Source organism: Geotrypetes seraphini, chromosome 15 (genome assembly GCF_902459505.1).
Source record: "Geotrypetes seraphini chromosome 15, aGeoSer1.1, whole genome shotgun sequence".
NCBI classification, from domain to species: domain Eukaryota; kingdom Metazoa; phylum Chordata; class Amphibia; order Gymnophiona; family Dermophiidae; genus Geotrypetes; species Geotrypetes seraphini.
Genome location: NC_047098.1, coordinates 1,634,842 through 1,661,613, shown reverse-complemented (window position 1 = coordinate 1,661,613; position 26,772 = coordinate 1,634,842). Strand labels below are relative to the sequence as shown.

Genomic DNA, 26,772 nt, shown 5'->3' with positions numbered 1-26,772 from the left:
GACTGTGAAATGGAAGCTCTGCTTAAACAAAGTTTTGATGTTGCTGCCCCGGCAGTGATTTGCAGTGGCCTGGTGGCCCGGGCTTGTTTCCGGCAGTCTGAGCAGGGAATCGAAACTTAAGCACTCACAAAGATACACAAGTAGCATTCCAGAGAAACCCAGTCCTGGTACCCATGGCTCACACTGAAAACATAACATAACTTTATTCTTCTATACCGCCACAATCGTACGACTTCTAGGTAGCTTACACTGAAGAGAACTGGACAATCAGCGATTTACAAAATACAAATAGTAAAAGTACAACATATTTCTCAAGGATAGTCAGTATATAATTATTTACTTCTGTTTAGGAAATAAATGTCAAACAATAAGTCTTAATTTATTTCCAAAATGTGCCATAGGTCAACCTGGCTCCATTGATGTAATTGCAGGAAATGCTGTAAACAAAAGTTTGTCCATCACATCCTCTGTAAAAAGTCTTTCATCTCAGACACTACTGTGTGGACGTTCAGGTGAGTCAAGATGCAGTATTCAGTGAGCGCGTTCGAATGGCAGCTCTTCGGAGGTCCCATCCATGATGGGTACTGCTTTGGTATGCCGGTCTGGAGGGCTGATAAAGAAGGAGAAATTAGGTCCTTACCTGCTAATTTTCTTTTTTAGTCCCTCCAGACCGGCACAGAACCTCGCCCTGTCGTGATACTCTGTGTTTTTCACAAAGAGTCTGGTTTTTTGTCCACGGCATCTTTTTATCAGGGTTGTTGGGGAGTTCAATAACAGCAGTGGCGTTTGGTTCGTCTGGCTTAGCTGGCAAGCTGTGGGGTCTTTTTTGAAGGTTCTTATTCTAATCAATATCCAACATTGTTTTCACTGTCCTTTCTGGTATTCTCCTTCTGGGAGTGTTGTTGATGTTTATAGTTCACAGTGCTTAAGTTCTTACTTGGTTATTTGTCAGACTGATTGTAGAGGGGACACACAGCTCACTTATACTACAGCCAAAAGTCAATGTCTCAGTCTCCACCTACTGGCAGAGGAGTGTAAACCCATCCGTTTCTGTGCCTGTCTGGAGGGACTAAAAAAAAAATTAGCATGTAAGAACTTAATTTCTCCTTGTGGTATATTGTATATGGTTTTCATTTAAAAAAAAAAAAAAAAAGAAAGAAATTGAGAGTTGCTGCATAATCACTTGCCTTTGTGAGGGTGTCCTTTATTGTGATTGGATCAATTTAATTGTAAATGTAAATTAATTAGTACTGGGTCCAGAAACCTCTTATTTATGTCAAACCCCAAAAGATTTCCTAGAAAGCTCTGAATGAGCCTTTGAATGCCATAGGTCAGACGGACTACATGATCCATCTCTCATAGAAACACAGCAACATGATGGCAGAAAAAGGCCAAATGGCCCAAAGAGTTTTGCTCTTTTTCAGTATCGACTGTCTGAACAAGCTCCTCATTGTGGCTTTCTGCTTAGGAAGTATGAAAGTGGTGCATGAGTGCCGTAAAATAACGGATGCCTCTCCATTCTGTCCCACTATAGGACGGTAACGGTCAGGTGGCTGGTGGTGGAGTATCTATATATTATTCACATGTACTGCAGATGCTGTTCTTCAGTTACTCTCAAGGCAAATCCTTTGCAGCCACATTAAACAGATCTGCGTTGGAGTTGCTACTGCTTTTCCCCATTAATATAAAAAGGTGAGTTTTTTACTTGTACTTAAGTTCAATCTATTGATTGTATTTGTATTTTCTATTTTATTACTTTTTCAAAATCCAAGCCCAGGGTAAGTTACATATCGGAATATGTGAGTTGTTTCTCCGCTGAATTTGCTTACAGTCTAGTTGTACCTTAACAGCATATAGTCCATCTAGTCCAGTATCCTGTTTCCAGGTCACAAGTACCTGGCAGAAACCCAAAGAGTAGCAACATTCCATGCTAACGATCCCAGGCTAAGCAGTGACTTCCCTCATGGCAGACTATGAACTTTTCCTTTAGGAAATTCTGCAAACCTTTTTCAAACCCTGCGACGCTAGGCACTGTTACCATATCCTCTGGCAACAAGTACCAGAACTTAACTATTTATTGAGTGAAAAAATACTTCCTCCTATTTGTTTTAAAGGTATTTCCATCTAACTTCATTGAGTGTTCCATGTAATTTTTGAAAGAGTAAAAAAATCGATTCACGTCTATCCATTCTAAATTGCTCAGGATCTCAATCCTATCTCCCCTAATACTTAACAGAACATTGCCCCCTCTCCCATGACATTTTAATTTTCACAGGAGTCTCTCATGAGGAACTTTGCCAAAAGCTTTATGAAAATCCAGATAAACTACGTCAACCAGGTTTGTCCTCTTGTTTACTCGCATCAAAAAATGAAGCAAGTTGGTGAGGCAAGACTTCCCTTGGCTGAACCCATGCCGACTGTCCCTTTAAACCATGTTAGAAACATAGAAAAAACTGGCAGAAAAGGGCTATAGCCCACCAAGTCTGCCCATTCCAAGTATCCCCCCCCCCTGGATTTACTCCCTTAAAGATCCCACGTGAGTATCCCATTTATTCTTAAAATCCGTCACGCTGCTGGCCTTTATCACCTGGAGTGGGAGTTTGTTCCAATGATCCACCACTCTTTCGGTGAAGAAGTACTTCCTGGAGTCGCCATGAAACTTCCCTCCCCTGATTTTCAGCGGATGCCCTCTGGTGGTCGAGGGTCCCATGAGCCAGAAGATATCATCTTCTGACTCGATGCGTCCCGTGATGTATTTATACGTTTCAATCATATCTCCCCGTTCTCTTCTTTCCTCAAGTGAGTACAGCCGCAATTTCTTTAGTCTTTCTTCATACGTGAGATCCTTGAGCCCCATGACCATCCTGGTGGCCGTTCACTGAACCGATTCGATCCTCAGCACGTCCTTTCGGTAGTGTGGTCTCCAAAACTGAACACAGTACTCTAAGTGAGGCCTCACCATGGCTCTGTACAACGGCATCACAACTTCAGGTCTCCTGCTGACGAAACCTCTGCGGATACACCCCATCATTTGTCTTGCCCTGGAGGAAGCCTTCTCCACCTGATTGGCAACCTTCATGTCCTCGCTAATGATCACCCCTAGATCGCGTTCTGCCGTGGTCCTAACTTTTTTCTTTATAATAGTTTCCACTTGTATTTTGCCTGGAACTGAAGTCAGGTTTACTGATCTGTAATTTCCCAGATCACCCGGGAATCTTTTTTATAAATCAGTCCAATCTTCATATACTGTGGACAATTTTGGCGACAGGTTAGAGATCACTAACTGAAGATCAGCAATTTCATATTTGAGTTCTTTCAGTACCCTGGGGTGTAAACCATCTAGTCCAGGTGATTTATCATTCTGTTGATTTGACAAAGTACATCTTCCAGGATATCCAAGATTTCATTCAGTTCCTCTGTATCATCATCATCCTTAAAAATTATTTCTAGTTCAGGTAGATCTCTTGTAAAGACTGAAGCAAAGAATTAATTCAGTCTCTCTGCTGTGACCTTGTCCTCTCTCAGCGCCCCTTTTGCTCCTTGATGATCTATTGGTCATGTAATGATTTCCTCACAGGCTTTCTGCTTCTGATGTTGCTGAAAAGGTTGTTAGTGAGATTAGCTGTGACAAGTTACCGTACTCTTCATATTCTCTTTTAGCCTTCTTTATCGGTACTTTGCATCTAACTTGCCAGCGCTTATGTTGCTTATTTTTTTTCATTTGGATCCTTTTTTCATTTTTTGAAGGATGTTTTTTTTTTGGCTCTTATAGACTCTCTCACTTTGCCTCTTAACCATGCTGGCTGTCATTTCATCTTCTTTCTCCTTTGTTAATACGTGGAATACATTTGGTCTGCCTTCCAAGATGGTATTTTTAGACAACATCCATGACTGATTTAATGTTCTAACTCAGGGGGGTCCAACCTTTTGGCTTCCCTGGTCTGCATTGGCCCAAAAAAATGTTTCTGGGGCCGCATATACGCGCAAACGCTGCAGCAAGACAGAGGAAGGAGCCGGCGAGACGGTAAACACCAGGGGGCAGCAGAGGAAAACACTGCATCACCCTCGACTGGGGCCACACAAAATACGTCACGGGGCCGCAGGTTGGACACCCCTGTTCTAACTTTTGCTTCTTTTTAACAATTTTCCTCATTTTATCATAGTCATCCTTTCAAAAACTTTTTATGAGTGTCTGGTTTTGTTTTCTGAGGTCCTTTCCCCTATTGAAGATTACTGAGAGGATACTGTGGTGGATTATACTGTTGGATTTCATTTTGTTTGCATGAGGTAGTTAAAATAACTCATTATTATACTATTGCCCAATTTGCCAGCTTTCTTAATTTCTGTAAACATAGAAACATGATGGTAGATAAAGGTCAATTGGCCCATCCAATCTGCCATCTATCTGTTTATGTTGTCCTAGTGGATGGTAATATAGCTCTATCAGTATACTCCTTCCCTTCATACATGGTATTTCTATCCATAAGGATTACACGTGAACTATTTACTCTGTTTGACTCAATTTAGAGAATGACATGGGACAAATTTTTTCCTGTCCCGTCCTCACAAATTATTTTCCTGTCCCTGCCCCTGTCCTGCAAGCTCTGTCCTCATCTTCACAAGCCTCAAATACCTTAAAATCATAAGTGTTTGAGGCTTGTGCAGTTAAGGCAGAGTTTACAGGAATGGGACAACAACAAAATTTGCAGAGACAGGATGGGAAGAGGGACAAATTTGTCCCGGTGTCATTCTCTAACTCAATTCTCTCTTTAACATAAAGCACAACCTTCCCTCCGATTTAACCCACTGTTCCCCTTAGGCAGGGGAAGTGGCTTGCCCAAGATCACAAAGAGTGTCAATGGGAGAGATTGAACCAAAGGTCATTGATTAAATAAATGCATCTTGAGAAGAGTTGGTGAACTGGTATCCAAAGGAGAGAGTAGAGGCTTAGAGTAAGATCTTGTCACAAATGTCCATCTGTAAACCTTGCAGTGACATTAGAATAAGCTGCAAAAAAACTGTTGGTAATCCAAAACAGTCAGCTTTGCAGCTTACAGCACTGTTTGAAAGTCAGTAGGAGGATCTGGCCTGCCTGGCAGACACAACTTTAAGAATTAGGTGCTTATTTTAGAACCCCTATTCTCTATTTGAATGTGCATAATCCAGCTTTTAGAAAGTCAGAATATGCATGTCCAAATCGTGAACACACGCATGTGACAATCGGGCAGGTTTTTGATAGAACTAAAATACACATGCATTCCCTTTTTCAGAAGAAGAAGAATTGCACATTTCTATCTCCCCAAGATCATCATCAAGATTTTCACCTGCTTCCAGGGACATCCAGGCCAAATAGCGTTGCTTGTGTTTCACAGTGCTGTACTAGAAGGATTAGAGGAGGTTGCCCTCAAAAGCAATACTGGCGGATAACAGGCTCTGTGACAGCTTGATGAAACACAGACGTAGCCTTGTAGGTTGTCATGTTGACCCCATGCGTTTCTCAAGGCAGATTTGCATGCACTGGCTCCTTGGTATACAAACCTAACCCATCCTTTGAACATGGCAGCACTTGTTTGTCCATAATCTTAAGAGGATGCCCCCCTGCATTTGAAGATGATGGGGAAGATAACTTATTTGTTAGATGTGTTTATGGTCTTTGTGGTTCTTTTGCAGTTCAAATGGCGGAAGTAAAACATCACCAGCTCTTTGTCAGTGGTCTGAAGTAATGAATCATCCTGGCCTTGTATGCTGTGTTCAGCAAACCACAGGAATTCCTCTGGTGGTAATGGTGAAACCAGATAGCTTCCTGATCCAAGAGATCAAAACCCTTCCTGCAAAGGCCAAAGTATGTGTCACACTATTATTCAAATTTAAGGGTAAAAAATGCAGAAAGCCTGTTAGCAGAGTTTAGAAATAGTGCATCTTTGGCTCAAGCCTTTCATTTTCTGCGACTTCTTAAAAGTTAAAAAAAAAAATAAAATCCATTAGTCCACATTGAAAGGTACTTGTGTAATACCCGTGAAAGGTTTTGTGGCGCATTACAATGAAAGTGCAAAATTAAAGAATGTAATCAAACTTCAAAGGCACTTAATTTGTAAGCTTATGTTTGTATAATTTATTTTTGTTACTTTTCCCTTTAAAAAATAGCAGGAGATTAAAGCCTGTATAGTATTTTAAGATTGAATAATTAAATGGCTTTTGCCCTTTTGTCCTGCTTTTGCCTGAAACTGAAACCTAATTTACAATTTAGTTTAAACCCATGTAGACTTCTTCTTTAAATAATGCAGTTGTCCAAAGATATCTATAATGTGAAAAATCGCCAAACTTAGTCTCTTGTGTTATACAGTCTTAGTTGGATTGCTTTTGAGCTACTGAATCTGTTACTTTACATTTTAGGTTCTCTAAACCTAAAAAAAATATATGTAGTTGCCTTTATTTCAGATCTGTAGTTGGGTTGTTTGTTGAAACTGGACTTAGGGCATCTAGATGTATAGTTTCTAATCTTTAAACAAAATGTAATATTAGACAAAGGGAACCTGAGTAAACACAACAAAGTTTATATATTTATTACGTCATTTATTTAAGAAAGGCCAAACACCCACATCGCTCATGTGAAAAAGTTTCCAAATTTTAATTGAAAATTAGATTTCTTTGGCGTCCCTCCAGACCGGCACAGACAGATGGGTTTATGCTCCTCTACCAGCAGGTGGCAACTGAGTACAGTGCAAGTGGGTTGTGCAATCCCTATTAGAATCAGTCTCCAGGAGGTGAAGGTGGTAAGCCTGTGCAGTCCTGTTAGGCTTTTAGGTTGTGAATGTTGAAAGGATAGGAGGTGTCCTTTTTCTGGCCCTTTTTTGTCCTTGGGGGTGTCACACTCGGGTGGTCGAGACCCCCCCTTTCTCCCACCTCCTCTTTCGTGTTACTGCTGCCTCAGTTTCCAGGAAATTTAATGAATGGGGTGGGGGGAATGGTAGGGATACAATGGAATCTCAGTTATCAGGCACCCATGCGGATTGGTGGATTACATTAGTGACTTCTATTCCGCCTGTACTTTGCAGTTCTAAGCGGATTACAGTAGAAGATAGCTGGACATTCCCAGGAAGTTACAATTTAGGGTCGGTTACATAGTAGAGGCATTGATGAGAGATAGAAGGAAGGTTGGAGAATTGAGGTATACTTGTAGGGAAGATGCAGTTTGAGGTTGGTTAATTGATAAGAGTCATTGAGGAGATATTAGTAGAGGAGTAGGAGGACAGCTGGAAATTTGCAAGGAGGAGGGAGGAGGCGAGGGAGGATGCAAGGGGGGGAGGTAAGAAGGCTGTGTAGATTTTTTTGAATAGCAGAGTTTTGATTTCTTTTCGAAATGATTTAAAGTCACTTGTAGTTAAGAACATAAGAAGTTGCCTCCACTGGGTCAGACCAGAGGTCCATCGTGCCCAGCGGTCCGCTCCCGCGGCGGCCCATCAGGCCCATGACCTGTGAAGTGGTTTCTGACTATTCCTATAACCTACCTCTACTTTTATCTGTACCCCTCAATCCCCTTATCCTTTAGTTGTCAGCAGGTTGGAGATGGAGGGGTCCAGCTTCGCTGCTTGCGTCGCTAGGAGGCTGTCGTACATCTTCTTACGCTGTGTTCCCTTGAGTGGTGGATAGGAGAATAGGGTCCGAGTTCTTCTTAGTCTGGATGTGCGGTTACGGTTTAGATGGTTGTTTAGGTAGGTGGGTGCAGTTCCATTTATTGCTTTGAATAGTAGGCAGTAAAATTTGAATTGGATTCAGGCTCGTATCGGCAGCCAGTGTGAGTCTAGGTAGGCATTGGTGATGTGGTCAAATTTTCCGAGTGGGTAGATCAGTCTGAAGGCTGTATTTTGAAACAAGAGTTGTGAGCCCAAGCCGAAAAGCATAACCAAAGCCCGAAGCTTCATTAAAGTATCATATTTGCAGCTTATTCAAAATGAGATGACCCCATTCTCGGATTAAGGGACTGAATAAAGGGGTTCCAAATTGCTAAAAATTGCATTTTACATTTTAATGCAAGATTCTCTTCCCACATCAGCCATCTAATTTTATAAGAGAATTTTTAGATGTACAAAGAAAAGGTTTATTAAACTATAGCCTTTTATGTATAGGACTGGTCAGAGAGTTAAAGATGAACTATTCATAGGTCTTCTGACTTTAGTTTTAACTGAGAAAACAGCCCAAAGTTAAGTCAATCAGGTGCTTGTTGGATAAACATTGTTTAAAAAAAACTCCTTCTCCTAGTACTTTTTACCTTTTCTGTTGCCTTCCTTGGATCCTCTGCTCTTCCTCAGCTGCACAAACATATACATTTGATTCCATTACAAAAAACAGATTTTGTGCTCTCTAACTCCTAATTGCTTAAAAAAGTAAATACCTAAATTTAGAATTTATAATGATCTAAAATAGAAGTTCTATTTATACAGGTTGACTTATGGCGCATTTCAGAAAGAAATTAAGACTGTATTGTTTGACAGATCTATTTTCTAAACAGAAATCATACTAAATTTAATAATTTTATTCTGACTATTCTTGAGAAATATGTTGTACTTTTACTATTTGTATTTTGTTATTCACTGATTGTCCAGCTCTCTTCGGTGTAAACCGCCTAGAAATCTGCGGATTGTGGCGGTATAGAAGAATAAAGTTATGTGATGTTATATCATTGTTTTACTCATAGAAATAAATGCTTTAGAAATTACTCTTCTGTCCTTTTAGGATAGGCATGCTTGTTGCTGAAATGTGACTATGTCCTGCCAGGTTCTCAAAGCTTGTTTTCTTTTACCTGCCTGTAACTGTGGCGATGACGACGTTTCTGCCCTTTCAGATTCAAGACATGGTTGCCATTCGTCACACTGCCAGTAATGAACAACAGAGGACTACCATGATCCTGCTGTGTGAGGATGGCAGTCTGAGAATTTACATGGCTAATGTGGAGAACACTTCCTACTGGCTCCAGCCTTCGTTACAGCCCAGCAGTGTCATCAGCATCATGAAGCCTGTACGCAAACGCAAGGCAGCAGCCGTCAGTAAGTAGAAAAAGAAATGGGTTATTGAGAGACTGCTTGCCCTGGATTGCTAGCATGGGTTTGGGCCAGGTACTAGGGACCTGGATTGGCTTACCGTGAGAACGGGCTACTGGGCTTGATGGACCATTGGTCTGATGTTCTGATGACAGCTATTAGGAGACATACATTGGGTGCATAGCAAAAAGTATGGACTGCAGGAATATTTTAATTTGAGTTTTCAGAGGGGTTTATTGAGGGGAGGCTGCTAGCTTGGCATATTTCACCAGTTTTAACTTTGCTTGAATTTTATGACAGTGTGCTATGGATGGCTTGAGGCCCTTGTTGGCTTCTATTTTTTTCTGTAATTCTATTAAAACTTTAATAAAGAAAATATGTTTTGAACACCCCCCCCCCCAAATTCCATGCTATTGTCCCATGTCTGTCTCAACAGCAGACTATGGACTTTTTCTTGATGCAGTCTTCTCTCTCCTCTTCTCTTCTTTCTGATTTTGTAGTTCTATCCTCCTTTCCTCATGTTGATTGATGTAATTAGGGGAAAAGGAATTGGGACTTGTATACCGCTTTTTCTTTCAGAGCAGTTGACATATAGGCACTTCAAGCATTTTCCCTGTCACAATCTTTCTAATGTACCTGGGACAGTGGAGGATTAAGTGACTTGACCAGGGTCTAACTCTAACCACTAGGCCACACTCATTCACTCAACCCAGACCTAGACATTTTTATTGAGGGGGGATAGAAAATGCTGTTATAAATTTGGTTATATTTGGAGATGAAGTGTTTACTGTTGGGGTGAAAGGATTCTTGATTGAGTGATGGCAGTTATCTGGGCCTGATGGTGCACACACTTGTGAACAGGGGAGGTTCTGAAAAAGAATGCGTTTGGTTTATAACGGTAGACGGGTTTATGTGTGCTCTTAAAGGTTCTGAGGCGAGAGCAAAGGCTTGTGTTTGACCATTTCTCCTCCCACAGCAACTCGCACTTCCAGTCAGATGACCTTCCCGATTGATTTCTTTGAACATAACCAGCAGCTTACGGATGTGGAATTTGGTGGCAGTGACCTGTTGCAGGTGTACAATGCCCAACAGATAAAACACCGCTTGAACTCCACAGGAATGTACGTGGCCAATACAAAGGTAGGCAAGTTTCAACCTATTGCAGCCATCTATAGAACCAATCCGTACCTTCTGTTTGCTTTGCTCTGGTTTACATGTCTTATTACATGCAGGTACTTGTACCTGACTCGCCGGGGATGCCAATTCCCCAGGTTCTCAGCCCACTGCACTCTCCATTTTCCCTTGCAGTCAGCGTCAGTGATGAGGATTTTTGTTTTGTATTTTAGGTATTTATAAACCGCCTATCAAAGGGGTCCTTTTACTAATGCACGCCAGCTGTTTTAGCATGCGCTAAAGACTATAAAGGATATGTTTAGCAGGCACTATCATGCCTTAGTAAAAGGACCCCAAAGTTATCTAAGTGAGTTACAATCAGGTACTCAAGCATTTTTCCCTCACAAACTCTCTTTTTTTTTTTTTTTTTAATTTCTTTATTCATTATAAATTTTCAAACAAGTGTACAATAAATCACTTCATAATATACAATTTCACACCACAAGAATTATCTCCCTCAACCCCATACATATATCTTTATAAATATCCAACACTTTTAAAAACCCCCCACCCCCCACCCTCCACACATACATAATAAATGGGGCTAAATACAATTTATTTATTATAATAATCTATTTACTATAATAATCTGTTAATGGCCCCCAAACATCTTTAAATTTATTAAAATATCCTTTTTTAATTGCCAATGTTTTTTCCATTTCATACATATGACACACCGAACTCCACCAAAAGCAGTAATTTAACCCTCTATAATCCTTCCAATTGTATGTTATTTGTTGAATGGCAACTCCTGTTAAAATCATTAAAAGCTTGTTATTATTAGAGGATAACTGACACTTAGCCCTCATAGACACCCCAAATAAAATTGTGTCATAGGACAGGGCTACATGATTTTCCAACATACAATTTATTTGACTCCAGATCAATTTCCAAAAACAATTAATAAAAGGGCAATAAAATAATAAATGATCTAGAGCTCCAGGCTCGAGATGACAATCACAAACTCTCTTAATAATATTTATATGCTGTGTCATCCGATTAGCTGAACAGTGATTTACAATAAGGAATATGTTTTTAATTTCATATTTATTCAACTACCATTTTCCTTAATTCAGTTCATTTCACATCTGATAGACAAAGGTAAGGAATTGCACTTTGAAGGGCAACTACATTAAAAACCCTTTTAAGTGAATGAGGCTAAGTGAAGAGAGGAGGACTTTAAGATTTCAAATTTACTGACATGTGCAGTTGATAATAAAAAGATAAAGTCCACATAAAAGCTTAAAAGCAAAATACAAGATTTTAAAAATAGTTCTTGCTGCAACAGACAGTCAGTGGAGGTAACTCTATCCTATGCAAAATAATCTTTACTGCAACTCTGAATGAGAGAGTAATGATTTAGAAATAAGGAATTGCAGTAGTGTGGCCGAAAAGAAGTCGGTGGAAAAATCAGCTTCTGCAGTTCATCTAAAGAAAAGAGAACATATTTAGCATAGGAAATGCATCTGCGTTGCTGAGCATTTCCATCTAAAGAAGAATCTAGCCACTCATAATGAGAACTTTTCTTCTATCCAAAGTAATGAGCTCTTACCAGTATTTAATTTCAAGCATCCAATAAAATGTACGTTCTACACTAGCTGCCCAAAAATAGTCTGCATATCAATCAGTCCCATTAGAAACATGATGGCAAGGAGTTGAAACTTTATCTGCCCTCATGTTTCTATGGCGCCCTTATTAGATGGGCAGTTTGGATGGACCATTTGGCCTTTATCTGCCATCATCTTTCACTGAAAGAGGAAGGGGTAGATAAGGTGAGAAACGGGGAAAGCTGATGGATGGGTGACAAAGCAGTATAATTTTAAGGTTTCTAATGCAATAGAAAACCCAGATCTTGAGACATGTTTGGGTATCAATTATTAATATATAGAAATAGAAATAAAACAAAACATAAAGGAAAGATGTAAGACCTTTGAAATCAAAATGATAAAATATTTGGACACTTGAAGATCTGGCTTTTCTTACGCTTTAGAAACCATAAAATGATACTGGTTTGTCCCCCTCTTATCATACACCCAGCTCCCTCTGGATGTCGAAAAAATCGCTCCTGCCCTGCACCGCTGGCCACGACATTGGAAGAGGCTATTTTAAAAGGTACGGGGGACTCCAATAGCGCCGCAGCTTATCTAGGAATTTTAAAACGAGACTAGGCGTTTCCTGTGGCCTATACATATATGTAAGTTCTGATGAGATACATTGTTAGAACTGCTCCTTCTTTTACTGATAAATCTACCTTTCTTTCACCCATCCACAGCCTGGTGGATTTACCATTGAGGTTTGTAACAACAATAATTCCATGGTTATGACGGGAATGCGCCTACAGATTGGCACCCAAGCCATTGAGCGAGCTCCTTCCTATGTAGAAATATTTGGCCGGACCATGCAGCTGAACCTGACCAGGGCACGCTGGTTTGACTTTCCCTTTACTCGAGAAGAAGCTCTGCAGGCTGATAAGAAGCTCACTATCTTCAGTAAGAATTTTTTCATTTCCTAGTATTTAACCTTATTTCTTTTAAAATGTGCCTTCAGTGTAAGGTCTGGGTTAAGTGTCCTACTACCTACTTTATAACTCATGCATATTCATTAGGAATATCTTGAAAACCCAATTGTCTGGGGATCCCTCAGGACACTCCCTCCCCCTCTGTTTTCTGTCCAATCAGTTCCTCATGGAGTTTGAGTAGATTAATGATCGTAACCTTACCTTTCTTACTGACCACCTGCTTACTTACTCAAGCACCGGTTAGGCTCACTGCATCACCCCTGTGTCTCTTTCCCTTGTCCCCCAACCGTCCAACATAGCCATGTCTCTTCCCTCTCCCCTCCCCTTCTTATTTCTGGGTCTGCCAGAGTGAGATCAACTGTGGTGTAATTTCCTGTTTCTGAGATAGGCAGAGCCAGTAGCAACATGCACAAGAGGGGAAAGGAAATGGGCAATGCAGATGGTGAGGGGGGGAGTGAATGGATGATAGTGATGGGGGGGGAGAGAGAGGGGAAAGAGAATGTTTGTTTATTAAAATCTTTATATACCGCATATAAATCCAAAAAAAGGATCAAAACGGTTTACAATATAGTTCAATCAAAATAAAACCTCCATTTAAATAAAAAAGAGAAGAAAAGAAATAACATTTCCAATGCATAATATATAACATCTAAAGAGATTGAGTGATGGTGTAGAGGGTGGGGGGAGTGATGGTGTAGAGGGTGGGGGGAAAAGAGACAGACATAGTTATATATTTTTTTTAATCAACCTGCTGTCCTGTTTTTAAGGGTTCATGTGTCTGTAAATTTCATCTTCTATATTGCAGTTGGGGCTTCTGTTGATCCAGCTGGAGTTACCATGATGGATGCTATTAAAATTTATGGTAAGACAAAGGAGCAGTTTGGCTGGCCTGATGAAGCCCCAGAAGATTTTCCAGCAGCTTCAGTGAGCAGTGTGTGCCCCCCAAACCTTAATCAAGGAAATGGTACTGGAGATGCTGATCCTGCCGTGCCTGCTCCTGCCAGCGGAACTGTATTGGAGAGGTGAGTTCTGGATTCCTTGGACAAGTTTATAACTAGTTGATCATTTCATTTTTTTTAATGGTTAGCAAATAGTGAAATCAGTGTTTGAGTTTTGAACATTGGAGTTTGGTAGTAGAATGTGTTTAAGAATAAAAATTTAGTTGATATTAGTCAAGGATGCATTTAGAACAAAGGAATGTTGGTGCCCTGAAAATGGCAAAGATACAGTTTATCAAGATCAAGTGCGAGTATGTCCAGTATATATAATATTGCATCATACTAGTTTATCTTGTTGGTCAGACTGGATAGACTTTGCAGGGCTTCTACTCATGGTAGGGCATTTTACATAAGAATTGTCATATTGGGAAAGACTGAAGGCTCATCAAGCCCACTATCCTGCCTCCAACATTGGTCAACCCAGGTCCCAAGGTTTTATTTGTCTGAGTATTGGTTGGTTGATAGCTCCTATGTTAAAATGAACGTATTTTCCTTTTGGTGCATCATCTGAGCTGACCATTGTTCTTGCATAAATCGATTGAGACAGTGCTGCTCCTCCTCCCCACCCCCCCTGCCGTGAAGACTCGTATCCATAGTAGCCAGAATTTGGGATGGAGATTCCAACTCCATTCCTCTGCAGAGATGCATTACACACAGCCAGAACCTGAATTTCCTGGTCTGTAGATCTAGTGAGAATAGCTGCCTGCTGTCCCTGGATAACAACTGTTACGGTAAGTAACATTGCTTTGTCATCGTGCTCTCTTCTGTGTTTTAGCAAAACTTTGGCATAATTTCCACAATTCTCTGAATGTAAGAGTTTTGTGGTTTCTCTAGCTTTGTCACATGTATATTTAAATGGGACTCCTGACCTTTGACCTATCCTATGTACATATGGTGCAGGCATAGGAGGTCCTACACCTACCCTACAACAATTCTTTTTTCAGACATTTAATGCAAGATTGAACTTAATCTAATCTAATCTTCTATTTATGCGTCACTCATACCTACACAGGCTCAAGGTGACTGTAAAGAGAGGCAAGAGGAGGGAGGGAGGAGAGGAGGGAGGGAGGGGAGGTGGATAGGTAGGAGGGAGAGAGAGGGGGGAGTGGAGGTGGGAGAGAAAGGGGAGGAGGAGAGGATGTGGCAAGGTTCAGTTCTGGTCATTTTCTGTAAGGCCATTCCAAGTTTTTACTCCTAGAAAGGTAAGCATGGAGTGGAAAACTCGTTTGTAGTGAAGATCTTTTGTGGATGGGAGATTTAGTAGCATCCTGTTGAGGATTCTGTGAGAAGTAGACTATTCTAGTGAGAAGAGCTGGATGAGTGGGGCCGCAGAGTTTCCATACAGTATGCGGTGAATGATGCAAGATATTTTGAATGTTGTTTGTGATGGGATGGGTAGCCAGTGCAATTGTTTGATGAAGGTTGTGACTAAGTCGTATTTTCTCAGGTTGAAGATAAGTCTTAAGGCAGTGTTTTGGATGAGTTGCATTTTGTGAATTCGAGCAGATGGAGTTGTAGTAGTCCAGTTTAATGAATTTGCATGAGCTAAGGAATATTTCAGCCAACTGGTTGAGGGCCACAACGAAGGACTTTGGAGACCACTGATCTACACTCTTACCACTGCATGTGGAAGAAGTACCTGAAGAGTATGGAGACAAGGAAATCAGATAAGGAGGCGGACTGGCACTGCTCTACAAATCTTTCTTTGACGTCTAGCTCCTCGAGAAGGGCACTCACGCCTCTCTAGAATATATGCTTGTCTCTGTCAATGATGAACTTCGCAGTCACCCATTGAGCATCTTATTACTATACCGCCCACCCAACCCTTGGAACAACTCCTCCAATCTCGTCTTTGAGGCTATAACAAACGCCTTTCTTAAATTTCAAAGACTACTGATTGTTGGTGATATTAATCTCCACCTTGATGACACCAACAGCAAGGACACGATCGAATTTAACAACTTCCTTACCTCTCTAGGTTTTCCCTCACCTACCTCTTCTCCAACCCACGAAAAAGGACATACACTAGACTTCACCACTTTCCTCGACCTTACTGCCTTCAAAACTTCAACCGATGACACCCGTTGGGAACAAGTCCCTTGGTCTGATCACTTCTTAGGGGCTACTTGCCTCCCCATTTTCATGTCACACCTTGAACCCCCATCCCATTCCTCCCATTCAATAACCTTCCGCAAGAAAATTTTGAGTAATCTTTTCTGGTCCAAATTTCTCAACCAACTCTCCTCAAATCCTAAGCCTACAGACTCTGAATCCTGCTGGTGCAATTGGATCTCCCTCTCCGAATCCATCTATCACTCCCTTGCTCCAATATCCACAAAAACCATCTCCTACCCCCGAAAGGCCCCTTGGTATCTACCGCTCCATAGAGAGCTGAAACAGAAATGTCGCACTTTGGAGCGCAAATGGAAAAAATCTAAATCCCCCTCAGATAGACAGACCTGGAGGGTCAATATTAAACTTTACAATTCATTACTAAAAAAAGCCAAGAAGAATTTCTTCGGAGATAAAATCTCCAGATCCAACAACCAGATCAGTGCGTTGTTTAACATTTGGCGCTCCTTAACTACAAAAAAGGACCCATCCTTGCTCCCCTCGTCTCTATCAGCAGATGCCCTTGCAAAATTCTTCAATGAAAAGGTTACCACCCTAAGATGCTCCTTCCCTACAGTCTCCTACAACTCCCTAATCTCTACTGACCTCAACCCTTCCCTGCCTGTCTCCAATCCCATTCCAGCCGACAGATCCTGGACCGTTTTTGAGCTTGTTTCCGAATTGCAAGTCTCCAAACTCTGCCTCAAACTAAAAACTTGCAAATGTACCTTGAATCCTTTCCCCTCCTACCTATTCGAGAATATCTCTACACAGGCCATTGCTTCCCTCACCAAACTTATAAATGCTGCTCTAACATCGGGCCTTTTCTCCTCCGAAATGGGACATATTGCACTAACCCCTCTACTGAAAAAGACCGACCTTGACCCCTCTATTCCCTCCAATTACCGTCCAATAGCAAATATCCCTCTCCTAACCAAGATGTTAGAATCCATCATATCCGCTCAACTCTCATCCTACCTAGAAAGATTCTCTATTCTCCTACCCCACCAATTCAGCTTCAGACCCAACTTCAGCACCGAATCCCTATTAGCCTCACTAATCTCTAAGGTACAACAACTTCATTCTCGCAACAAATTTTCTGTACTTCTACAATTTGACCTCTCCGCAGCTTTTGACGTCGTCCATCATGATATCCTAATCTTCCAATTCTCTGAAATAGGCATAGGTTCCACAGTCCTAGACTGGCTCTCGAAATTCCTACGCTTACGCTCCTACACCGTTAACATAAACGGTACCTCATCCCCTCCCTGGAAGCTGATATGTGGAGTCCCGCAAGGCTCACCCCTCTCTCCTATCCTTTTCAATATTTACATGTCCTCTTTGAAACTCCTTCATTTATCCCCCCTGGAAACTCTCTACACCTATGCTGACGATATCCTCATCCTCCTTGAGACCGACTCGAACCTCACTAACCTCGCTGAGAACATATCCGCATGTATAATGAACCTTCAATCCTGGGCACATTCTGTACAAATGAAATTGAACGAGTCCAAAACAAAACTACTTTGGCTCGGCCCAATATTAGGTCATTTACCCACCTCCATTCCATTATTTTCTGGCTCCACTCTTCAGCTTGAGTTTTCAAGCAAAGTCCTTGGCATCATCATAGACTCCTCTCTCTCCTTCAATGACCACCTCAACTTCTTGGTAAAAAAAAAATGCTTCTTTAGTCTTCATATGCTGAGGAAAGTGAGATCGTACTTTCATCATTCTCACTTTGTTCTCCTTGTTCAATCCACCATCCTTTCTAGACTGGATTATTGCAACTCCATCTATTTAAGCCTAACTAAAAAAAAACTCCATAGACTTCAGCTAATCCAGAACGCTGCGGCCAAGCTTATTTTCGCTAAAGGCAAGTTCGACCACGTCTCCCCACTCCTGTCCAAACTTCACTGGCTCCCAGTTCACTCCAAAGTCTTCTTTAAATGTGCCTGTTTAGCTTTCAAGATCCTACATGGCATCCTCCCTCCCGTTATCCCACTCTTCTGGAACTCCTCTAACCCTAATTCCACTAGATCCTCCCAAAAACTGAAACTATCATTCCCCTCTGCAAAAGGTATATCCCGCATAGGAAAACTAGGAACATCCCTCCCCTTTAGAACCACAGAACTCTGGAACAACCTCACATCCCCGCTCAGAATTTCAAGCTCCCTCCAAACCTTCCGCAAACACCTGAAAACTTGGCTCTTTTCAAAAATCTAACACCTCCCACTCTTTGGTACCCTGTCCCTCTTTATTTTCCTAGCTCCTTTCCTATAACCCTTCATTGTAGCTCCTTTTCAACCTAACCCTGTAAACCGTGCCGAGCTCTATGCTTGTGAAGATGGCGCGGTATACAAACCTAAGGTTTAGTTTAGTTTAGTTTAGTTTCTTTCCGTGGATCCTATAAAGGGGAAGCAGCTTCAAAACAGACAATTACTTGGTGGGTTAAAGAAGCTATTGCTTCTGCTTATATCTTCAAGTTCATCTAGTTCGAGACAATTCAAAAGCTCATTCTACAAGAGGTCAATCTGCTTCTTGGGCACAGAGCACTTAGTCCCTTTTCATGAAATTTGTAAAGTAGCAACCTGGAAATCTATACACTCTTGTTTGTCACTATTGTGTGGATGTTAAGTGATGCAGCCAAAGTGTTAGTGTCGGGTATTTCAGCATCCCACCCCTCTGGACTGGTCTGGTGGGACAATAAGAAAGGATAAATTAATTCTGTATTGCTAATTTTCTTTCCTTAAGTCTCCATGGACCAGTCCAGTTCAGTTGTTGTTCTTAGCATCAGTTTGTTTTCTATTTCCAGAAGCATTTTGGTTAGGTTGTTATGCCAGTTGGAGGGCTTTATCCTTCATCAGTAGTCCTTTGGTGAGTGGTTCGTTACGTCCTATAAGAGATTTTCCTTTTAATTGTCTATGGTCATTTGCTTTTGTGGTTATTTATTTATTATGTATATACTGGAATTTATTAACCGCCTTTATGAAGAGATTCACCCAAGTGAAATGCTGAATACTTTATATAGTGTATTAGAAAAGTTATTGCCTTATATGTAAACCAGACTAAAGCCCCTAGAAAGTTTGTCCATTGGTATCACCATATCTAGAGGGATGGCCTTGTCAGCACTTGATTAAATTTAAATGAATCAGGCATTACTACTATAATACTCTAGCAACAGTTATCATTGCAGTATCAAGCTTCAAAATTATCAAACAAACAAATCACAATAGTATTAAAAACTGTAGTGAAAAGTGTTGAACAATATAACTAACTTATCTGCTTAACTGCTTCTCCAACTGTCGAAAAGTACCCCAGCAGTTGCAGCGAAATTCAGAGTCCCATTGATTGGTGTTTGACCTCATCTGTTCAAACAGAGAATTAAATTGCAATAATATTCAACACTGAATATTTGGGAACTGCAATTTTGTGAGGTATTTTTGCAGTTTATAATCACAGCTGTTGTTGGTCATCTTTTGATGGTTTTTATTGGAAAACAATCTTAAACTTTGTAACTTCCTGGAGATCTGCTCAGTACCACCTAGTGATGGTCAGGATGCTGGGCTTGATGGACCCATGTTGTCTTCTGAAAAGACAATATCTTCAATGACCTTTCCCATTTCCCTCCATCCTGTGGCCTGGTGTGGAGGTCGGGTTTTTAATGCTCCAAAGCTGTAGGATGCTTGCAACCAGTTCACTGCCAGCTTCCCCTCTTCCTTGAGAGGGAAATCAGAAGGCAGTTGATGCTTCAAAGGGACTGCTGCTAAAGCCTTCTTGTCTCTGTGTTGGAAAAGATGACGTTAGCAGTTTTTCTTTTAAGTTTTTGAGTATCTGCATGTGTTTGTATGACAAGACGATTTGCTTAGTTTTTTCCTGTCACTCCCTTCCTTCATTTCATTTGTATTTTGCTTTGAACATATTCAGATGGCTTTTGTTGGCTTCACATGTTTTTTTTTCCTTTTTCTTTGCTCCCCTAAAGTTCTGAAACTGAGTCCTTAACAACCGTGGACCGGTTAGTATGCCTCCTTTTCTTTGCACGTGTGTGTGTTAATCAGAGACTGTTGTTGTTTTTGTTAGTTTTTCTTTTTAAATGACATTTTCTGCTTTACATGTGAGTCATCGCATGGCAAATGATTGTACAGAATATCAGGAATTTGATATTTTCAACTATGTGGTGTGTTCCAATGTTTCTGTAAGGAATGAGAGTAGAATCTTAGGACCTCGATAAAGGCAGATATCGCAGCAAAGCCACCCAGCTATGTTACTGCCTCTACAGTTCTCCTTTCACCAAAATTGCAAGTTTTTCTCTTCGGTTTGTGAACCGAAGAGCAAGACTGTTGTAGCAATGACGGTTGTTCCAAACTTTATAAGAGATTGACAGAAGCAACTTGACCAAACTGGCTATTCAAGGGACCATTCCCATCTTTTGCTGCTCCTCTTTCCTTTTACTCCCTTCATTTCTCTTTTTTTCTTATACATATGAGTCCACGTCATACATTTCAATTTAATAGGATTATTTCATCTATAACAGGTAGTTCTTCTGTGCTGACAAAACAAAAGAACAGGCAAGGAATACTTGATGTGTAAAATTCTCCCATATCAAGTTCATGTCCCAGAGGAAATTTTTGACTTTTGGGTTCTCATTAAACTATTATGCAATTATCAGTCTCTGTTGAGAGATTTCCTAAATTGTGAAAGTACCGTGTTTCCCTGAAAATAAGACCTACCTCAAAAATAAGCCCTAGCATGATTCAGGGTAGGTCCTAATATAAGCCCTGCCTCAAAAATAAGCCCTAGTTGGATCGACCTCCGAAGCCCCTCCCGAACGTCCTTGACACTTCCTGATTCGCCAGCGGCTGCACTTTCTCCCTCCCCCATCTCCCTTGCGCAGCATCTTTCCATTCCTCCTTCCCATCCCATTCAGCAGAACCCCGTCGACCCTCCCACCGCGAGGCTGACATACCTTTGTTACAAACCGCAGCGGCAGCAGCATTAAACAGGCTGCTTCAGGGCCTTCCCATCCCTCTTCTGCATCACTGATGATGTCATACAGCGACACGGCATGGGGACGGCCGCAAAGCAGCCTTGTTCATTGCTGCTGCCGCCACCGCTATTTGGAATGGAGGTATGTTGGCCTCACGGTGGGAGAGTCATAGGGGTTCTGCTGCACGGGGGGTTGGGAGGGAGAGATGGAAAGATGCTGCGCAGGGGGATGGGTTGGCGGTGTCGTTGGGGTTCTGCTACGCAGGGGATGGGTTGGCGGTGTTGTCAGGGTTCTGCTGCACGGGGAATGGCTTCGTATTATCTGTACAACACCCCAAAATTAGTGAAGAAAATCCAGTGTAGCAGCAGTCCTGGGATTTCTAACCCCAAATGCTGGCTTTAGTTGGGCTGTGACACCCCCAGACACTGAGTGTAACAGTCTTTTAAAAGTTGTCAAAATGATGCGAGACACACTTCAGCACAGGCTTCCTTTACAGTAAACTTTGAAGCTGTTTGGGATTGTTGTTACCTCAGAAAAGCCCATCCGTTATGTTTTCCACAAAGATCTCAAAAACTTTTTTATTTCAGAAATGTTATGACATCTGAAATTCAGTTTGTTTAAGGATGATCTGTAATTTGTTTGTTTAACCATTTAAAGCTCTATTTTATAGGGAAGATGTATCATCCAAGAACAATGCTTAGATTAGATTAGATCTAATGCAACACAATGAAATTGCTTTCAGGGTTCTGCTGCACGGGGGGGGGGGAGGGAGGGATAGAAAGATTCTGCACAAGGGGATGGGTAAGAGATGATCGTTGCACACAGACAGACAGACACCCTCCCCCCCCCGAAAATAAACCCCAAATTAATAGAAGAGTGTCTTATTTTTGGGAAAGCATGGTATAATGAAGATCCATATTAAGAGTATAAAGAACATTTTTGTGGTAGAAGAGCAGTGAAATGAAGCCGAGCTTGCCAACGTCTAAGGGAGAACTGTTTGAATGCTACAACCTGAGATGCTTCCTTTTCAGCTCTTCTGTATTTCACTTGGAGTTCACTGGCTTCACTATGGTATGTTTAGTGTAGCTCACTATCGCCGCTCTATAGTTTTCTTAGAAGAATACAATGGAAATGTTGCTTTTCTACAGAATGTTCATCTTTCGTTCATTCAGGCTTGTGGCAAGTTCTTTGGAAGCCCTGGAAAACAGTTTTGCTCTTGGATCAGTCACAGAAAAGGTAAATAAGCTTCTGTACACAGCTTGACTTTATAGGATGGAAAATGGGGAGCTTCAAGTGATTCTTGTGATGCTCTTGTGGCAGGAAAAGAACCGAATGGCTGCTCTCGATCTTGCTACCCTGCTCTTGTCAATGCCTACGCCTGCCAGTGTTCAGCATCAGACCAAGAGTTTGCTGGCCAGTTTACATACCAGTCGTGTAGCATATCATAACCATAAGGTAAGCTTGCTTAATTCATTGGAAATGTTTTAATACACAACATCTTACATTCTGATTGGATTGCAAAATAGCATAAATCCATAAATAAATAGACCAGATGCACAATGCTCAGTCTTCAGCATTTGCCCTTTGTTACGGGATTACTTCCTAAAATTCAGAATTTCTTTTCAGAAAACATTTTTCTTTGAAAGTCCTTTAATGTGCTATAGCTTTTATTTTGTCACCGAACTTGTGGAGACTTAGGAAGAGCTGGAATGTGGAAATATGGAAAACTACTCTCTTAACCTGCTTTGTTTTTACAGCTGAGTTTTTGGTTTGTTTGTTTTTTTACATCTTTATCGTTGTCTAACCTCATAATCTAAACCAGTGTTTTTCAACCTTTTTTGGGCAAAGGCACACTTGTTTCATGAAAAAAATCACGAGGCACACCACCATTAGAAAATGTTAAAAAATTTAACTCTCTGCTTATATTGACTATATATAAAGTAATTCTCTTGAATAGGAATCAAATAAACACAAATAAAGTATTTTATAATTACTTTATTACGAAATAAAAATTATAAAATACTTTATTCAGTGCGAAACCTGGGCCTGTTTGGCTGAACACAAAGCTGATATTCTGGCTGGAATCGAAGAAAGACACACACGTAGCTCTTCGTCAACAGCTCTCAGTCTCTCTCTGTATTTGGTTTTTATAGCATACAAAAATAGACAAATATACCCTCCATCCTTTTTATTAAACCACAATAGCAGTTTTTAGCGCAGGGAGCTGCGCTGAATGCCCAGCGCTGCTCTTGACGCTCATAGGCTCCCTGCGCTAAAAACCACTATTGCGGTTTAGTAAAAGGTGACCATATTGTAAAATATAGACAGCAGATATAAATTCAGAACTGTGCATAGTAAGTGAAGGGAAGTTTTCATCTCTGGGAATTTACCCAGTTAACTATTAAGTTATTTGGGCAAATTCCTTTGAAAACTGTGGTAATACTGCCTCCACTTTGCTAAATTTAAAATAAAATCATTTTTCCTACCTTGTCTGGTGATTTCATGAGTCTCTGGTTGCACTTTCTTCTTCTGACTGTGCATCCAATCTTTCTTTCAGCCTGTATGCTTTCTCTCCTCCAAACCTCATTCCCTCCCCCAACTTTTTCTTCCTCTCTCCCTGACCTTTCTTTCTTTTTTTCTGTTTCTCTTCTTTCCTTCCGTTTCCCTGCCTGCCCCCTTTCTTTCTTTCTCCCTGCCGTTCCCCAAGCCACTGCCGCTGCCATCGGGAAACAGGACCCACCAATGGATAACAGGCCCCAAAGCCGACGCCGACGCATGCTCTCCCTGACGTCAATTCTGCAATCGGAAAGGAAGTTCCGCCCAGCCAGGCAGCGATTGGCTGGCCCGAACTTCCTCTCCAACTACAGAATTGACGTCGGGGAGAAGAAGACTTATCGTCTCGATAGATTAGATCGCCAAGACAAAGTGAGTCCTGGGTGATCGACTCACTTTGCCTTGGCGAGCTACTGGCGCCCCTGCCTCGGGCCCCCTGTCAGCTCCGGGCCTGGCGGCCCTGCGGCACACCAGGCAACATCTCGCGGCACACTAGTGTGCCGCGGAACAGCGGTTGAAAAACACTGATCTAAACAATATTCCTAGTCTCTTTCTAGCCCTATTAATTTTTAGTAATTAGATATTATAAAATTGATGGTATCACTGATGGATAGTATATCAGATATTTTATAAACCTGAAACTTGAAAATAAAACATGAAAACACTAACCAAAAGATTAATCCACAAAAAATCCTAAAGAGACAAGTTTCAAGGTTTTTTAAAAAAAATTCTTTCTATGCCACACTATGGGCGAACCTTCTAGGCTTATAATAGGGAAAAAGAATACATAGTTTCTGATTAAAGCCGAAACAAGAAAGTGAGGTTAGAAAGTATTTGACAGAAAACAGAGGAGGGGAAACACTACAGGGAAAAGGTAGGCAGAGCTGTTTTAGATAGAACGAAGGAAGAATTTTAAGGGCAATCAGGAGTAGACATCTTAGAAAAGGAAGGTTTTTGGTTCAAATTTAAAGCGTTCCAAAGAAGATGGAAGGCAGAGAGGGAGCGAGTTCCACTTTTGTGGCCTATAGACCAGAAGGATTCTTTCTAAAGTGTTTGTGGTATGCAATGATGGTAAGTTGATTTTGATGTATTGATTGAAAGGATCTGGTAGGTCTATATGAAATAAGGTGTTGAGAAAGATAGTCTGGTTCCCCTGAAACCAGTGCCATATGAAATCCAGTGGGATACTGGAAGCCAGTGTTCTTTCTTTAAGAGTGGGGTTATGTGGTCAGATTTCTGAGCTGTGTTCGGAATTAATTGTAGTCTGAGGAGTTTTTTGTTGTAAGCCTGCGTACAATGAATTACAGTAATCGATCTGTTGACTAACTAAGAACATTCAGTGCCAAAGAGAGAATTAAGGAGCGAATAGAACAGATCATGTAAAGCATAAAGAATGAACATTTAACTACTTGTGCTATTTGATGATTCTATGATGGTTTCGTGTCAAGGATGCGGACTGATGTGGTAATTGAAGTAAGAACATCTTGCAGCATGAAATGTTGGTTTGATCTTGAGTAGAAAAAATAAGAGTTTTGATTTTTCGGGGTTTAATTTAAGTTTGTGTTGTGTTAGTGATTTGAATAAGATTGTCATTAATTACAGTAATTTCTTCAACGTTGGGGTAGGAATTTGATATGCAAAGTATTTGACTATCATCTGCATAGATGAAAAGACAAAGCCTAGTGACTGGGTGAAATTGTGGAACCCCAGAGGTTGGGTTGAAAGGCATTGAGGATGAGTTCTGGGCTAGGACTGTGTACGATGGGTTGGCAAGATTGGATGTGCAGCCCTAGATAGTCTCAGTTGTTGCAAGCAGTTGATTAGAAGGGAATGATTATTAAGGTCAAAAACTGCTGTCAAGTCAAGTGATAGCATTGTGACTATTTTAAATTGATCCAGTACTTCGTATGAATAGGTTGTGATGCCAATAAGGGCAGTTTCTGTACTGTGCAAAGGTCTAAAAGCTGCTTGGGGGATGCAGTGCGTTAGTTTTGGTGACAAAAATTTAGAAGTTGTGATTGCTGTTTCTGCTATTTACACCATTACCCATCCCCCCAAAATAAAATAATCTATCTCTTCAAAAAGTACATAAAATTCAGTAACAAACCATTGTCGACTTCCTAAAAATGAGTTGCAAAATAAAATCTGTTATCATTAATTCCTTAAACCTGTATAAACAGATATCTTTACATTCTTTCATAAAATTCCCTGATCTCGACTGGTAAAGAGTTTCAGAAAACTGGACCTATAACATTACATAAATTAAATTACAAAGAGAGGACAGAGAAATTCTCTGAGGAAGAGCACTGCAAGCATAGAAAGATGTATTAATCTCTAACTTAATTAACATTTCCAGTTTGTAAGGCTGGACTGGACCAGATCAGCTGGCCTGTTCAACTTCCATAGATGAACTGAAGTACTGTATAGATTTCTTTTAGACTGAGCACTCAAAATATCCTACAGAATTCATAGGTTCTCAAGGGCCATCACTGATCAAAAAGTGTAGTTTGGAAATTCAATAAAGATTTAAAAAAAAAAAAAAAATCTACTCAGCGGCTAAGATTTTTAAATCATTGCACTTTTTATTGTTTAACTGAATGAAAACCATTTGAAAGTAACATATATCAATCTAAAAAATGTTTGAACTGATATATGTTACTTTGATATCACATAGCTGCCTTGCCGTTCGGTGTTTTGCTGCCACCTGGAAAAGGAATGTGAGGATAAGCAGAATGTGAAAAATGTACTTAGGTGTGATGACTTTTACAAGACACTAATATTGTTCTGGTAAAATATATGGTGATGATTTCTGAAGTTGGCAATTAAAAAAACAACCCCAAAATGGGATTTATCGGGGAAGGGGGTTGGTGTTTGAGTCCTACTTCGGATCTTTCCTTTGCTTTTCTTCTCATGTTCTCCAGATGTATTTTCTTGCAGGATCAGGCATTGTTGAGTAATGCCACTCAGTGCTTGAATAACTGCAGTAAAGATGGGAAGGACCTTGATCCGGAAGTGTTTCAGAGACTGGTCATCACAGCACGCTCGATTGCCATCATGAGGCCTAATAACCTGGTCCACTTCATGGAGTCCAGGTTTCCTCCGACTGAGGCAGGTGAGAGAACAAGAATGTTTCCCATTTGATGTTTGTTCATTAGCAGCAGAGATGATCATGAAGAATCTTTGGACACTTATAACTAGTGTAATTATTTTGACAAAGGCCTTAGTCATTCACAGCTCGCATTTATCAGCAGTAGTCCAGTACATAAGAGTTGCCCTACTGGGACAGACTGCTGGTCCATGAAGCCCATGACCAATCCAGATATAAGATGTGCCTGTTTTATATGGTCCAGCATATGACGGAACTCTCACTTGCAGTATTAAAATGATGTTACCAAA

General features: G+C 40.8%; 1 protein-coding gene across 10 annotated transcripts in view; it reads left to right on the top strand.

Annotated features, from left to right (window-relative positions):
• UBR4 (ubiquitin protein ligase E3 component n-recognin 4) overlaps positions 1-26,772 on the top strand; it is a 283,469-nt gene that overhangs the window by 117,162 nt on the left and 139,535 nt on the right. For 7 of the 10 annotated variants that reach the window (XM_033921741.1, XM_033921739.1, XM_033921738.1 and 4 more), the window contains 10 exons: positions 1,535-1,692; positions 5,671-5,842; positions 8,843-9,044; positions 10,015-10,178; positions 12,484-12,700; positions 13,535-13,751; positions 19,819-19,851; positions 21,996-22,059; positions 22,144-22,278; positions 26,314-26,488. In XM_033921741.1, the coding sequence (XP_033777632.1) occupies positions 1,535-1,692; positions 5,671-5,842; positions 8,843-9,044; positions 10,015-10,178; positions 12,484-12,700; positions 13,535-13,751; positions 19,819-19,851; positions 21,996-22,059; positions 22,144-22,278; positions 26,314-26,488 (1,537 nt within the window). The remainder of the gene's footprint in view (positions 1-1,534; positions 1,693-5,670; positions 5,843-8,842; positions 9,045-10,014; positions 10,179-12,483; positions 12,701-13,534; positions 13,752-19,818; positions 19,852-21,995; positions 22,060-22,143; positions 22,279-26,313; positions 26,489-26,772) is intronic. The other 3 variants (XM_033921740.1, XM_033921746.1, XM_033921745.1) reach the window with 1 other exon arrangement.